General features: G+C 59.2%; 1 protein-coding gene across 1 annotated transcript; it reads left to right on the top strand.

Annotated features, from left to right (window-relative positions):
- Positions 1–558: 558 nt before the first annotated feature.
- On the top strand, positions 559–15,155 carry LOC126232403 (spidroin-1-like). Its single transcript, XM_049942667.1, has 8 exons — positions 559–894; positions 1,026–1,239; positions 1,594–1,743; positions 1,869–2,149; positions 13,580–13,828; positions 13,960–14,173; positions 14,528–14,677; positions 14,803–15,155. Exons 1-8 carry the CDS (start codon positions 559–561, stop codon positions 15,153–15,155), a joined length of 1,947 nt encoding a protein of 648 aa, XP_049798624.1.
- The last annotated feature ends 304 nt before the right edge of the window (positions 15,156–15,459 follow it).

Below are 15,459 nucleotides of genomic sequence, written 5' to 3'. Positions count from 1 at the left end.
CTATGAGAGAGTGCCTTGCCCTTGCCGTTTCGTGTGCGGTGTAGCGAATGATGTGTGTGTGTGTGTGTGTGTGTGTGTGTGTATGTAGTGGGGAATGGATGGTCGATAGCTGCCGTCACGGTCGAGATAACGCAGTCAAAGGTGTCGCGAAAAAGTGTGTTAGCCGTGGTTGGTTTGTGTGTTTGTTTTGTTTTTAAAGAGAAGGGACGAGAGAAAGAAGGTAGGTGGAGAGTGCGTTGCGTGTTGCGAACTGCGTCCGTGAATACGGCAGTATTTGGTGGTGGGCGTGCCCTTGCAGGTGGCCCGGAAGGCGTGTTCGTTTCGCGGTAGTGTGGACGGGTGAGGGGCACGCGTAACGCTGCGCTGCTGGCATATTCGGGAGATGGGAGGGGGCGAAAGGAGAAAGGAGACGCGGAGGGCGCGTGCGGGTGGTTCGCGCTGCGCTCGGCGGTTGTGTTTGTTTGTGCAACAAATGTGTTGCCGGGAGGGGGACCGTTGTTGTGGTGGTTGCGGTTGTAGCCTCCGACGCGGCTGGCAGTGAACAACGTGAGACGACGGATGCGTGGCTGGGGCGGCGCATGTCGCCGGTGCCATGCCTTTAGAGCCGCGTGGTCGGGGTGTGCGCACCGCGTGTCGTGTTGCGAGACATCACATGTGCTGCTGCGCACCGGTGGCGTGGCGTGGCGTGGCGTGGGGGCGAGGAGAGCGAGCCGCGCCAGTACCGCGCGGTGTGCTTGTGCGCCGGAGAATGGCACACTGCGCCTGCCCGTTGAGGAGGCTGATGGCCGTGGTGTGGTGGAAATGGAGCGCGTCGGACGTGTACCAATGAGAAAGAGAAACAAAGCAAGCAACCACGAACGAAAGGTGGAGGGCGGCATTGTGTCACATGTGGCGGTGGGGAAAAACGAAAAAAAAAAACAAAAAACAAAAAACAAAGACGTTAAGAAAGAGGAGAAACAACAAAGACAATGAGTCGTGCGTTCGCGAGGGGGGTGGGTGTGCGTGCGTAACGCCGGTACGCGCAGTGCGGAGCCCAACGGCTGTGTCGTCGGCCGAATGGGTGCGGGAATAGAGGCCGCGTCGGCACGGAGAAGGAAGGACGCACGCGCGCTGCGGCGTTGGCGCGGTTTGCGGCTGGCGCCTTTGGTGGCAACGGCCAGGACAAGCAGCGGTGTATGGTGTTGTGCGGGGCGGACAGGGGCGGCGGTGGTGGACGGGGAGGAGGCGGTGGCGTGTGTGGTACGGCGAAAACGGGACGGACGGCCGGCGGATGTTGAGAGGCGCCGCCCGCGCACGCACGCAGACACACAGAAGGGAAGAGCGAGAAAGGAACAAATGGAGGGGGCGAATGTGGAGGTGCGGGGAGGGGGAGGCGGTGGTGTTTGTGGGCATGTGGTGGGAGAGAAGGGCGGGGGCGGAAGGACAGCAGAGGCGCGAGGCGACAGCCTGTGCTTGTTGCTTGCTTGCGTCTTTTTGTTTTTTTATTTTGTTTTTATCCTTTGGTCGCCTTGGAGCCTGTCGGTCCCGTCCGTGTGTGGCCACGCTGTGGGTGCGTGTATGTTTGTACGTTTCGTTTTTTGTCTTCTTCTGCAGCAGAGGCGGCCAGCAAATGCGTGCGGTTGGATGGATGGGCGGCCACGGCACGGCACGGCACCGCACCTGTGCCCAAGGAGGAGACGCTGGCGGCGGGCCACCCTCGGATGCGGCCGGCCGGGGCTGTGTGCGCCGCTGCAACAACAACGAGTAAACAAGACGAAGACGAAGCGGATGGCTGGTGAGTGCATTTCGGCGGTAGACAAGGCAGTGTGTGATGTGGCGTTGTGACGGGGGGGGGTTTGCTCACGCGGCCTCGTTGTGTTGATGCGCAGGAAGACGAGATGCGGGCAGACGCGTACAGAGAGACGAGCCCGGTCTGCAGCAGGATGTGTGGCGCGCCGAGTGCAGAGCAGCGCGCGCCGGCTGGGCTGGGTTCGGCTGGGCCCGCCCGGCGGCGGGCCGCGCCGTTGTCGCGGACGTGAGCGCCCCCTGGCGGGTGGTCGGAGGCGGCGCGGTGGACGTGTGGCTGGTTGGCAGTGCACATTGCGAGTGGCTGGCTGGCTGGCTGGCTGGCGGGCGGGCGGTCGGCGGCGGCGGCGAGAAGAGAGAGGAGGTATGTGTTGCGGGCGCCTTTGCTGCGCTGCGTCGTTGCGTGCCTGGGCGTGCGCCTGTCGACTGTGTGTGACTGTGTTGGGCGTTGTGCCACGTACGTGTGCTCGGCCGAAGGCAGGCGTCGGAAAGAAGAGGGCGAAGGGCAGGAAAGTGGGTCGGTGTGCGTGCGTAGCCCGTGATGTGATGATGTCACGTCACGTCATGTGTTTGCGAAGCGGCTGCCGAGAGGTGTGTGGTAGCGAGCGGGAATGTGCGTTTGGTGGTTGCGGCGTGAGGTGAGGGTGGGAGAATATTGGGGCGGGCGGGCGGGCGGGCGGGCCGGCCGTTGTTGGTGGTTCCTCCTGTGGTTGTTTGTGCAGCTTTGATGGCAACGTGGAAGGACGCCGGTTTCGTGCCTTTGCGTGTGGTTGTCGACGGTGACTGGTTGGGGTGTGCGCCGATGCACGTGCCATGTCGTTAGTATGTTTGGGTCGTGAGTGTTGTTTTTGGCTGTGTTGTTGTGTACGGGAAGGGGGGGGGGGGAGAGGAGGAGGCGGGTGGATAGTGCGTGCAGTAGTGTCGTTGCGACGGGCGCGTCGGGTGGAGCTGTGCGTAGTGGCGGAAAGGTGTAGGTTGCGGGAAGGGAGCCCGTCGTGTGTCGTGTCGGTGTCGTTGACGGGGTCGCGTGCGTGCGTTGTGAAATCGAGTGTGGCGGGAAAGGAGCAGTGTGCCGCTGGCGTCGTGGCCGTTAGCAGAGGCTGTGCTTGTCCGTTTGTTACCTGTTGGACGCTTGGTGCGAGTTGTTTGCTGCTGTTGTTGTTGTTATCGTTGTCGTTTGTCGCCCCCGTCTCGCGGGTTGTTTTTGTTTGTCGGCTGTGCTGTGTCGGCGAGCTGTTTTGCGGTGCGTGAATGTGTTGGTGCAAAAGTGGCGGCGTTATGGCTGCGCCCGCGACGAGCCGCGGGCGCGCCATTGATGATGTTCAAACACAGAGCGGCTGTGTGCAATGGGAGGCCTGCGTACGGGTAGCGGTGTTGTCGTACGTGCATCCGGCCCGGTGCGGAAAGCGCCGTTGCCGTTTGCCCCTTAGTTGCCAGCCATGTCGCGTGAGCGGCGGGTTGCCTCTGGTCGACGTGGTGCCTCGGGTTTGTGGTTTTTGGTGCCCTTTGGCCGGTGGGTGGTGTTTAATTTTGTTTTTGTGTGTGTGTGTGTTTTATATCTGCCTCCTGCTCGGTCTTGCGGCGGTTTGGTCGACGTCGTCTGTAGTTTTTGCGGCTTGCCGACGACCGACCGACCGACACACCTTTGAAACCTACGTGTGGCGCCCGAAGGTGAACGTAACCTGACCGCGGACCTCTCGGCGCCTTAACCTAACCTAACCTCTAACCTAAGATGTCCGGCCGTAGAGGTAGGTGCGGCCACCTGACGCCTCACGTCCGAACGCTTAACCTAACTTTGACGCTTAACCTAACTGTAACCCTTAACCTAACCCACGTCCACCTAACCTAACCTAACCTAACCTAACCTAACCTAACCTAACCTCACCTTAGGGTGGTGTACACCGCGAATGCCTTAGGGCATGTTATGTTATATAGTCTTAGGTGGAGTCCACTATACGCAACAAGCGGCTACACGGGTAGCAGGGGTTGTGTGGCGTGGGCTGGGCGGTTCTGTTTAGGTTGGATGGCCCTTGGGCAAGTACGGAAAGGGCAACGGGCGCGGGGCAAGGTCAGGACATGCGGGGACCAAGCGGCAATCGGTATTGTAATTGTCAACTGTCGAAGCTCTGCGTTGGTAAAGTACCGGAACGTCAAGCGCTGATAGAAAGCGCCGAAGCTGCAATCGTTATAGGTACAGACGGTGCTTTAGAAAGGATAGCGTGCATGCAACCGGTGGTGGAGTGGTTCGTCGCTGTTAGTAGTAGTTTATCCTGTGTAGTGAAGTAGAAGTGGTGGACGGTTCCTGTGAACTATTGTGGGTGGAGGGTACACTCAACAGCCGAGCTAGGTTGATAATTGGCTCCTTTTACCGACCTCGCGACTCAGCAGCATTAGTGGCCGAACAAGTGAGAGAAAATGTGGACATACATTTTCCTTTCCGCAGCGTGTTACAGTCTTAGGTGGAGATTTCAATGTGCCAGATGTTCAGGACGGGTGGTAGGGACAGAGCATCGAGTGACAGTATACTGAGTGCACCATCCGAACGAAAAATGCCGCGAGCAATTAAACAGAGAGAGAACCGACTCGTGGAGATAACATCGTGGACCTACCGATGACAAACAGACCCCGAACTTGTCGACTCTGTATGTGCAGAACAGGGACCCAGTGAACAAGAGGCCGTTGCAGCATCGCTGAATATGGACGTTAGTAGGAATATACAAACAAAAAAACAAAAAAAAACAAAAAAAAAAAAAGGGAGGAAGGTTTATCTGTTTAGCAAGAGTAATAGAAGGCAGATTTGAGACTACCAGGCAGATGCAAACGCAAATGTCTGCTCCGACACTGACAATGTTGAGTGTTTATGGAGAAAGTGCAAGGCAATCGTAAAATGCGTCTTAGACAGGTACGTGCCGAGTAAAACTGCGAGGGATGGGAAAAACCCACCGCGGTACAACAACCAAAGTTTAGGAAACTATAGCGAAAGCAAAGAGAGCTTCACTCAAAGTTGAAACGCAGCCAAAACCTCTCAGACAAACAGACGCTAAACGATGTCCAAAGTTAGCGTAAGGAGGGCTATGCGTGAAGCGTCCGGTGAATGCGAAAGTACAATTCCATGTACCGACGTGACAGGAAATCAAATCAAATCCTAGGACGTTGTGGTCGTACGTTGAATCAGTAGTAAGCGGCTCGAAGCGGCATATCCAGACACTCCGGGATGATGATGGCATTGAAACAGAGGATGACACGCGTAAAGCTGTGAAATACTAAACACCTGTTTCCAAAAGCTGTGTCACGGAGGACGACCGCACTGCAGTTCCTTCTCGCACAAACGAAAAAAATGGCTGACATCGAAATAAGTGTCCAAGGAGGAATAGAAAAGCAACTGGAATCACTCAACAGAGGAACGTCCACTGGACCCGACGGGATACCAATTCGATTCTACACAGAGTACGCGACAGAACCTCCTAACAGCCGTGTACCGCAAGTCTCTAGAGGAACGGAGGGTTCCAAATGATTGGAAAAGAGCACAGGTAGTCCCGGGCTTGAAGAAGGGTCGTCGAGCAGATGCGCAAAACTATAGGCCCTATATCTGTGACGTCGATCGGTTGTAGAATTTGAGAACATGTTTTATGCTCGAGTAGTAGCATGTCGTTTTTTGGAAACCCAGTGTCTACTATGTAGGAATCAACATGGATTCCGGAAACAGCGATCGTGTGAGACCCAACGCGCTTTATTTGTTCATGGGACCCAGAAAATATTAGATACAGGCTCCCAGGTAGATGCCATTTTGGTTGACATCCGGAAGGAGGGCGTTCGATACAGTTCCGCACTGTCGCCTGATAAACAAAGTAAGTGTCTGCAGAATGTCGGACCAAGTGTGTGGCTGGACTGAAGAGATTGTAGCAAACAGAACACAGCATGTTGTGTTATCAATGGAGAGACGTCTACAGACGTTAAAGTAACCTCTGGCGTGCCACAGGGGAGTGTTATGGGACCCATTGCTCTTCACACACAATGTATATAAATGACCTAGTAGATAGTGTCGGACGTTGCATGCGTCTTTTCGCGGATGATGCTGTAGTATACAGAGAAGTTGCAGCGAAAAATGCAGGACGATCTGCAGCGGATAGGCACGTGGTGCAGGGAGTGGCAACTGTCCCTTAACATGTATTGCGAATAATATAGAAAGAAGGACCCTTTATTGTATGATTGAGTATATGATAGCGGGACAAACACTGGTAGCAGTTACGTCTGTAAAATATCTGGGAGTATGCGTGCGGAGTGATTGGGAGTGGGATGATCATCATATTAAAAAAAAAAAACAAAAAAAAACAAACAAAAGTAATTGTTGGTAAGGCGGGTACCAGGTTGCGATTTATTGGGAGAATGCGTAGCAAATGTCGTCCATCAACAAAGGAGGAGGTGGCTTACAAAACACCCGTTCGTTCGACCTATACGTGCGTGTTGCCCATCAGTGTGGGATCCGTACCAGGTCGCGTTGACGGAGGCGACGGAGACGATCCAACGTTTCGTCGCAGGGTCATTTGGTAACCGTGATAGCGTTACGGAGATGTTTAACAAACCCACGCGGCAGACTCTGCAATAGAGGCGCTCTGCATCGCGGTGTAGCTTGCTCGCCAGGTTTCGAGATATTGCGTTTCTGGATGGGGTATCGAATATATTGCGTATACCTCCCGAGGAGATCACGAATGGATGTGGTTAGAGAGATTCGAGCGCGCACGGAGGCGTTTTTTTTTTTTTTGCAGACTGTCGTTTCGTCCCGCGAACCATACGCGACTGGAACAGCAAAGGGAGGTAAATGACATTGGCACGTGAAGTGCCCTCCGCCACACACCGTTGGGTGGCTTGCGGAGTCTAAATGTTAGAGGTCGGCTGTCGGTGTGTGCTTTTGATGAAGGCAGATTCGGTGCGTCTGTAGTTGCGGATGGCGGTTAGCCACCCTCGCTGAAAGCGGCGAGGGGCGGCGGCGCCTCGGTTGGCCGGTGCCCATGTTGCGCAGGCGGCGCTCGTTTTTGTTTTGCGGCGGGCAATGTTGTGAGAAACGGGCGCGAATGTTGGCGGGCGAGGTGGCCCGACGGCCGCGGGCCGATCGGGAAACTGTGGGAGGGCGATGGGGCGGCGGAGGTGCGTTTGCACGGCCGTCATCGCCGCACGCCTCCGCTTGTGTGGCTGTGGCGGCGGCCGCGCTGGCCGGGCTGGCGCGGCGACGGTGCGCCAGTTTTGCCGAAGGTTTGGCCATTGTGGCGGGTCGTCGGCTGGGGCTGTGGGGGCGGCATTTGGGCGGGGGCGGCGATTCTCGGCGGGCCGAGCCAGGCTGTGGCGCGCGGTAGCTGCAGTTTGGCCGTGGTTTGCGGCGCTGCCGTGGCGACTGGTTGGCGACTGTGGTGTGGCCGTGTGTAGCCCCATCCTCGGTGGTTTGAATGGCGCGGGTGGTTGCGGCGCAGGTTTGGGGCTGGTCCGCACAGGCTGTCGGACGTTGGGCGGTAGCAAGCGCGGGAGGCGCGGCGCGGCGGCGCGCAGAGTGGCGGCCGCTCTCTCGGCCGTCCGCGCCCGCCCGCGACACTGGCCGGGCCTGGCGGCGCGGCGGCTATTCTCTGCCGTGCTTGCCGCCTTGCCGCTCTCTCTCGCTGTTCTGTTGTTGTGTGTACGCGCGTCGTCCGTCGAAATAATGGCAGATCAGGCGGCTACGAACGAGACTGCTGCGGCACCCGCCGCCACCGGCACGACGAAGAAGGCCAAGTCTGCGGCGTCTGCGAAGAAGCCGCGCGCCAAGCCTGCGCACCCGCGCACCTCTGAGATGGTGACGGCCGCCATCAAGAGTCTGAAGGAGCGCGGCGGCTCGTCGCTGCAGGCGATCAAGAAGTACATTGCCGCGCACTACAAGCTGGACGCGGAGAAGCTGGCGCCCTTTATCAAGAAGTACCTCAAGTCGGCCGTCGTGGCTGGCGAGCTGGTGCAGACGAAGGGGAAGGGCGCGTCCGGCTCTTTCAAGCTTGCCGGCGCCGGCGGCGGGGCGGCCGAGGGCGGCAAGGCTCGTGCCGGCGGTGCGAAGAAGAAGCGCGCCGCTCCGGCCAGCAAGGAGAAGAAGGGCGGCCGCGCGGCCGGCGCAAAGAAGGCTGGTGGCGTGAAGGCGGCGACCGGTCGGAAGGCGGGCGCCGCCAAGAAGGCGTCTGCGGCGTCGGCGGCTCCCGCGGGTGCGAAGAAGGCGGCTGCGGCCAAGCCGGCCAAGGCCAAGTCGCCGTCGAAGGCGAAGAAGGCCGCCAAGGTTCCGACGAAGAAGCCGAAGGCGCCGCGCCCGAAGAAGGCGACGACGCCGTCTAAGGCGAAGGCGTCGCCCAAGAAGAAGAAGTAAAGTAGTAAAGTTAAAGAAAGGCAAGGGAGAGGGGTTGGCGCTTGACGCCGTCGTCCCCCACCGCCCTCCCCCGCGTCGTCTTAGTGGCGCGCGATGGCACGGCTGCGGCTGTCGCGCGGCCCAAAACGGCCCTTCTCAGGGCCATCAAAGGACGTCGGGAAGGCGTTGATTGTCGTGCATGCGCCGGTGTGGTTGGTTGGTTGGTTGTGTGTGACCCTTGTGGGTACTGTTTGCGTGCCGTGGTGGTTGGATTGTGGTGCCGGTGGCGGTAGGCGGCGGCGCGCGGTAGCGGAGCGGTTGTGGCCGTTTGTTGGTCTTTTTATTTTATTTTATTTGTTTTTTTTCTTTTTTTGTTTTTGTTGTTGTTGTTGTTGTAGTTGTTTTGTTTTGCGGCGGCCGACGTTTGGTTGCTCATGTATGTTTCTGGAGACTCTTGTTTGTTTGTGTGTTTGCTTGCTTTGCGGATGTCGTGTCTTTTGTGTGTGTGTTGTGTCTCTCTCTCTCTCTCTCTCTTTGAAAGCGGCGGGGGGACGTGAGACGTGGCAGTGGCCGGCGGGAATTGGGAAGGCGCGGTGGCGTTGACGTTGTAGTGTAGCGTAGCGTGCGCGCGCCTCGGAGACGGCGGCGGCCAGCCACCCGTGGTGTGTGGTGACGTCGTCCGGCTGTTGTGTGTGTGTATTGTGAGGGATGGGAGTGACGTCGATTGTTGGCGAGAGCGGCTGTGGACGGGAGGGGAATTGGTTGTTGTTGTTTTGCGGGGCGGCAAGACCGACAAAAGTTTTGCTCGCGACGGAGAGATGTTAGTGGCCCTGAAAAGGGCCGTTTTTGTTGGGCGGGCGCGCGTGCGCGGCGCGGTTTCTAGGCGCGCTCGCCGCGGATGCGGCGCGCGAGCTGGATGTCCTTGGGCATGATGGTGACGCGCTTGGCGTGGATTGCGCACAGGTTGGTGTCTTCGAAGAGGCCGACGAGGTAGGCCTCGCTGGCCTCCTGCAGGGCCATGACTGCGGAGCTCTGGAAGCGCAGGTCGGTCTTGAAGTCCTGGGCGATCTCGCGCACTAGGCGCTGGAACGGCAGCTTGCGGATGAGCAGCTCTGTGCTCTTCTGGTAGCGCCTGATTTCCCGCAGGGCGACGGTGCCCGGCCTGTAGCGGTGGGGCTTCTTGACGCCGCCGGTGGCGGGCGCGCTCTTCCTCGCCGCCTTGGTGGCGAGCTGTTTGCGCGGCGCCTTTCCGCCGGTGGACTTGCGGGCCGTTTGCTTTGTGCGGGCCATAGCGGTTAGCGGCGTGGAGGTGCGTGCGGTACACGAAGCGTCCGGTGCTGCCTTGACAACGGGCCCGCGCGGCCCCGCGCCGCGCTTATATGCCCTCGGTGCGCGTGGTGGGGGGAGGGCGGGCCAGAGTCTATATAGGGGGGCGGCGGCAGAGAGCTCGCACCGTAGCCGACTCGCTAGCGCCGGGTGAGGAGCTGGCGCTTGTGTTTTTTCGCTTGCTTGCTTTGAGGAGGAGGAAGGAAGAAGAATGACAGGCCGCGGCAAGGGAGGAAAGGGGCTGGGCAAGGGTGGCGCCAAGCGGCACCGCAAGGTGTTGCGCGACAACATCCAGGGCATCACGAAGCCCGCCATCCGCCGCCTGGCTCGCAGGGGCGGCGTGAAGCGCATCTCTGGTCTGATCTACGAGGAGACCCGCGGAGTGCTGAAGGTGTTCCTGGAGAACGTGATCCGCGACGCGGTGACGTACACTGAGCACGCCAAGCGCAAGACTGTGACGGCCATGGACGTGGTGTACGCCCTGAAGAGGCAGGGGCGCACCCTGTACGGTTTCGGCGGTTAGGCAGGCAGGCAGCCAGCCAGCCAGCCAGCCGGTGTGCTGTGCTGCGTTGTGGCCTTCCCGCGGCCGTGCCGTGCCCGTGCTTGGTGGGAGAGACGAAAACGGCCCTTTTCAGGGCCACCACACTGTTCGGAGATTGAAAAGTGCGAAAGAGTCTGTGTTGCCTGTGCGTGTTGTTGTTGTTGTTGTTGCTGCTGCGCGTGCGTTAGTTTTTGAGTTTGACGCGATGGGCGCGGCTGAGTCCAGTGTGTGCGTGGTTTGTTGTTTGTTTGTGGCGTGGGCATAGGCGGGCGGGCCGGATCGATCGATCGATCGGATCAGCTGTTTGGTTTTTTTGTCTGTGCCACGCGCGCCCCTTTAATTGAAACATTATAATGCTAACAATGATCATCACATTATCGGTGTATCGATGTCGTTGTCGTTTGGAACGCGACTCTGTGCGTGCGCGGAGGGGTGCAGAAACAAAAAAGACAAAAAGAGAGAAACGACAAAATGTGTGCGCGTTCGGCCACACGGGCTGTGGACAAGATGGCGGACGTGCGCCGGCGCTGGCTGTGCAATGTATGTATGTGGACGTGTTGTGTAAAGTGCGGCGAGCACGGACGACGGAAACTTTGCTTTGGACGTAGGTTTGTGTGGTGGCCCTGAAAAGGGCCGATTGTTGTGAGCCGAGCCGGCAAGGCAAAGGCAGGCGCGTTTGCGTGCAGGGAGCACGCAAGCGCAGCGCCGCGCTCTCTGTTTAGGCCTTCTTCTCGGTCTTCTTTGGCAGCAGGACGGCCTGGATGTTGGGCAGGACACCACCCTGTGCGATGGTGACGCCCGACAAGAGCTTGTTGAGCTCCTCGTCGTTGCGGATGGCGAGCTGCAGGTGGCGCGGGATGATGCGCGTCTTCTTGTTGTCGCGGGCCGCGTTTCCGGCCAGCTCGAGCACCTCAGCCGCGAGGTACTCCATGACGGCGGCGAGGTAGACGGGCGCCCCGGCGCCGACGCGCTCGGCGTAGTTTCCCTTGCGCAGGAGGCGGTGGATTCTGCCGACCGGGAACTGGAGCCCAGCCCTGCTTGAGCGGGACTTTGACTTGCCCTTGACTTTGCCTCCCTTTCCGCGTCCGGACATGGCGTTTGGCTAGTTGAAACACGTAACGTAACGGTGCGAGCCGCAGCGAGTCGAGCAGCGGAGTGCGTGGCGGCGGGACTAGGGTGGGGGTCCCTTTATGGGCTCGGGTGCGGCGGCCGGTTGCGCGCGCGCCCCATTGGTCGGCGGCCGCAACAGGGCGAGCTGGTAAAGGTGGGGTGTTGCGGTAGCGGCGGGTGCCACTGTGTGGGGAGACGCTGACTAGAGCGGAGCGCTTGCTGCTTGCTGTACGTTCGAGATGCCGCCCAAGACTAGCGGGAAGGCCGCCAAGAAGGCTGGCAAGGCGCAGAAGAACATTTCGAAGGGCGACAAGAAGAAGAAGCGCAAGAGGAAGGAGAGCTATGCCATCTACATCTACAAGGTGCTGAAGCAGGTGCACCCCGACACGGGCATCTCGTCGAAGGCGATGAGCATCATGAACAGCTTCGTGAACGACATTTTCGAGCGCATTGCGGCCGAGGCGTCTCGCCTGGCGCACTACAACAAGCGCTCGACCATCACGTCCCGCGAGATCCAGACGGCTGTGCGGCTCTTGCTGCCTGGCGAGCTGGCCAAGCACGCCGTGAGCGAGGGCACGAAGGCGGTGACCAAGTACACGAGCTCCAAGTGAGGGGGTTAAGGCTGTAGGGAGCTCCCCTCCGTTGCGAGAGCGGCAAAACGGCCCTTTTCAGGGCCACCAAATTGCCTTTGCGGGAAGAGCGGAATTGTTGTTTGTGTGAGGCGGCGCATAGCTACCCGGTTTGGTTGGTTGCGAAGCAGCTGGTGGTGGTTATGCGTGCTCGCGAGTCTTGGCGTGGTTGGTTGGTTGGTTGTTTGTCGACACATAGACAGGAGGTGTTGTCTGTGTCGCTGATTCCTTTCCTTTCTTTGTCTCTGTCTGCCCGGTTAGTCACGTGACTGCAATTGAAACCCCTCGCGATTGTTGGATGTCACCGTTAGGGCCGTCTGCGGGTTTGTTTGTTGTCACATCATACATACATACATACATGATGGCGAGGGTGAAATGTTGTGTTGCCGTCTACTATTCCCTTTGCTGTACGGCGTGGAGGTGTGTTGGTGACGTTTTAAAAAAAAAAAAATGGACGTGTCTTTACTAGTCATTAAGAAGACGCAAGAATTGTACGGGCGGGTGGGGTAGGCGACACGCACGGTGGTGTACCCATTTATTTGGCCCTTGATTTTGATAGCCGTTTCTGCAGTTGATTTGAATGATTGATTGTTGTGCGCACGCACGCCGGTGTCGTCATTCAAGGTGCACGTGTGTTCGGTTCAGTGACGGTAGACGACGACGGCCGTTGTTTGTTGTTATGGGCGTACACGCGGTTGTCTGTGTCCCCCGGTGAAATGGCCGGTTTGTCGGTGATGTGATGTGATGTGATCCGATCCGGCGGCCCTGAGTAGCTGTCTATGGGCATCATGGCAACGTGTCGGTCTGAACACCCGTCTCACTGTGGCACCGTCGGCGCTGCGAACGGTGACGAAAGGCTGACTGTGATCGGTCGGATGTCATGTCTTGTCTGGGCAGAACGTGTGGAATGAGCAAAAAAAAAAAAACTGTGGGGACGGAAACAATGGTGGAGGAGGGGAACGAAAATAATAAAACGAAACGAAACGAAGAAAAAGAAGAAGGAGAAGCAATCACCGGAAAACGAGACAGGGGAAAAACGGAGAGGCGCTGTCTAGAGCAACGGAACGTTCCCGTGCATTGCAGCCGCACTGACATGCGTTTACGGCGCGGCTGCAAGTGTCGGCCGTGGTGACGGCTGAATTGCATTGCCTTCCCGGATGCAACGTTCGCCCGATATGGCTCGGAGGAAGAATCTATGAGAGAGTGCCTTGCCCTTGCCGTTTCGTGTGCGGTGTAGCGAATGATGTGTGTGTGTGTGTGTGTGTGTGTGTGTATGTAGTGGGGAATGGATGGTCGATAGCTGCCGTCACGGTCGAGATAACGCAGTCAAAGGTGTCGCGAAAAAGTGTGTTAGCCGTGGTTGGTTTGTGTGTTTGTTTTGTTTTTAAAGAGAAGGGACGAGAGAAAGAAGGTAGGTGGAGAGTGCGTTGCGTGTTGCGAACTGCGTCCGTGAATACGGCAGTATTTGGTGGTGGGCGTGCCCTTGCAGGTGGCCCGGAAGGCGTGTTCGTTTCGCGGTAGTGTGGACGGGTGAGGGGCACGCGTAACGCTGCGCTGCTGGCATATTCGGGAGATGGGAGGGGGCGAAAGGAGAAAGGAGACGCGGAGGGCGCGTGCGGGTGGTTCGCGCTGCGCTCGGCGGTTGTGTTTGTTTGTGCAACAAATGTGTTGCCGGGAGGGGGACCGTTGTTGTGGTGGTTGCGGTTGTAGCCTCCGACGCGGCTGGCAGTGAACAACGTGAGACGACGGATGCGTGGCTGGGGCGGCGCATGTCGCCGGTGCCATGCCTTTAGAGCCGCGTGGTCGGGGTGTGCGCACCGCGTGTCGTGTTGCGAGACATCACATGTGCTGCTGCGCACCGGTGGCGTGGCGTGGCGTGGCGTGGGGGCGAGGAGAGCGAGCCGCGCCAGTACCGCGCGGTGTGCTTGTGCGCCGGAGAATGGCACACTGCGCCTGCCCGTTGAGGAGGCTGATGGCCGTGGTGTGGTGGAAATGGAGCGCGTCGGACGTGTACCAATGAGAAAGAGAAACAAAGCAAGCAACCACGAACGAAAGGTGGAGGGCGGCATTGTGTCACATGTGGCGGTGGGGAAAAACGAAAAAAAAAAACAAAAAACAAAAAACAAAGACGTTAAGAAAGAGGAGAAACAACAAAGACAATGAGTCGTGCGTTCGCGAGGGGGGTGGGTGTGCGTGCGTAACGCCGGTACGCGCAGTGCGGAGCCCAACGGCTGTGTCGTCGGCCGAATGGGTGCGGGAATAGAGGCCGCGTCGGCACGGAGAAGGAAGGACGCACGCGCGCTGCGGCGTTGGCGCGGTTTGCGGCTGGCGCCTTTGGTGGCAACGGCCAGGACAAGCAGCGGTGTATGGTGTTGTGCGGGGCGGACAGGGGCGGCGGTGGTGGACGGGGAGGAGGCGGTGGCGTGTGTGGTACGGCGAAAACGGGACGGACGGCCGGCGGATGTTGAGAGGCGCCGCCCGCGCACGCACGCAGACACACAGAAGGGAAGAGCGAGAAAGGAACAAATGGAGGGGGCGAATGTGGAGGTGCGGGGAGGGGGAGGCGGTGGTGTTTGTGGGCATGTGGTGGGAGAGAAGGGCGGGGGCGGAAGGACAGCAGAGGCGCGAGGCGACAGCCTGTGCTTGTTGCTTGCTTGCGTCTTTTTGTTTTTTTATTTTGTTTTTATCCTTTGGTCGCCTTGGAGCCTGTCGGTCCCGTCCGTGTGTGGCCACGCTGTGGGTGCGTGTATGTTTGTACGTTTCGTTTTTTGTCTTCTTCTGCAGCAGAGGCGGCCAGCAAATGCGTGCGGTTGGATGGATGGGCGGCCACGGCACGGCACGGCACCGCACCTGTGCCCAAGGAGGAGACGCTGGCGGCGGGCCACCCTCGGATGCGGCCGGCCGGGGCTGTGTGCGCCGCTGCAACAACAACGAGTAAACAAGACGAAGACGAAGCGGATGGCTGGTGAGTGCATTTCGGCGGTAGACAAGGCAGTGTGTGATGTGGCGTTGTGACGGGGGGGGGTTTGCTCACGCGGCCTCGTTGTGTTGATGCGCAGGAAGACGAGATGCGGGCAGACGCGTACAGAGAGACGAGCCCGGTCTGCAGCAGGATGTGTGGCGCGCCGAGTGCAGAGCAGCGCGCGCCGGCTGGGCTGGGTTCGGCTGGGCCCGCCCGGCGGCGGGCCGCGCCGTTGTCGCGGACGTGAGCGCCCCCTGGCGGGTGGTCGGAGGCGGCGCGGTGGACGTGTGGCTGGTTGGCAGTGCACATTGCGAGTGGCTGGCTGGCTGGCTGGCTGGCGGGCGGGCGGTCGGCGGCGGCGGCGAGAAGAGAGAGGAGGTATGTGTTGCGGGCGCCTTTGCTGCGCTGCGTCGTTGCGTGCCTGGGCGTGCGCCTGTCGACTGTGTGTGACTGTGTTGGGCGTTGTGCCACGTACGTGTGCTCGGCCGAAGGCAGGCGTCGGAAAGAAGAGGGCGAAGGGCAGGAAAGTGGGTCGGTGTGCGTGCGTAGCCCGTGATGTGATGATGTCACGTCACGTCATGTGTTTGCGAAGCGGCTGCCGAGAGGTGTGTGGTAGCGAGCGGGAATGTGCGTTTGGTGGTTGCGGCGTGAGGTGAGGGTGGGAGAATATTGGGGCGGGCGGGCGGGCGGGCGGGCCGGCCGTTGTTGGTGGTTCCTCCTGTGGTTGTTTGTGCAGCTTTGATGGCAACGTGGA

This window comes from Schistocerca nitens, unplaced genomic scaffold (assembly GCF_023898315.1).
Source record: "Schistocerca nitens isolate TAMUIC-IGC-003100 unplaced genomic scaffold, iqSchNite1.1 HiC_scaffold_480, whole genome shotgun sequence".
Lineage (NCBI taxonomy): Eukaryota > Metazoa > Arthropoda > Insecta > Orthoptera > Acrididae > Schistocerca > Schistocerca nitens.
This window is presented reverse-complemented; position numbering and strand designations above follow the sequence as displayed.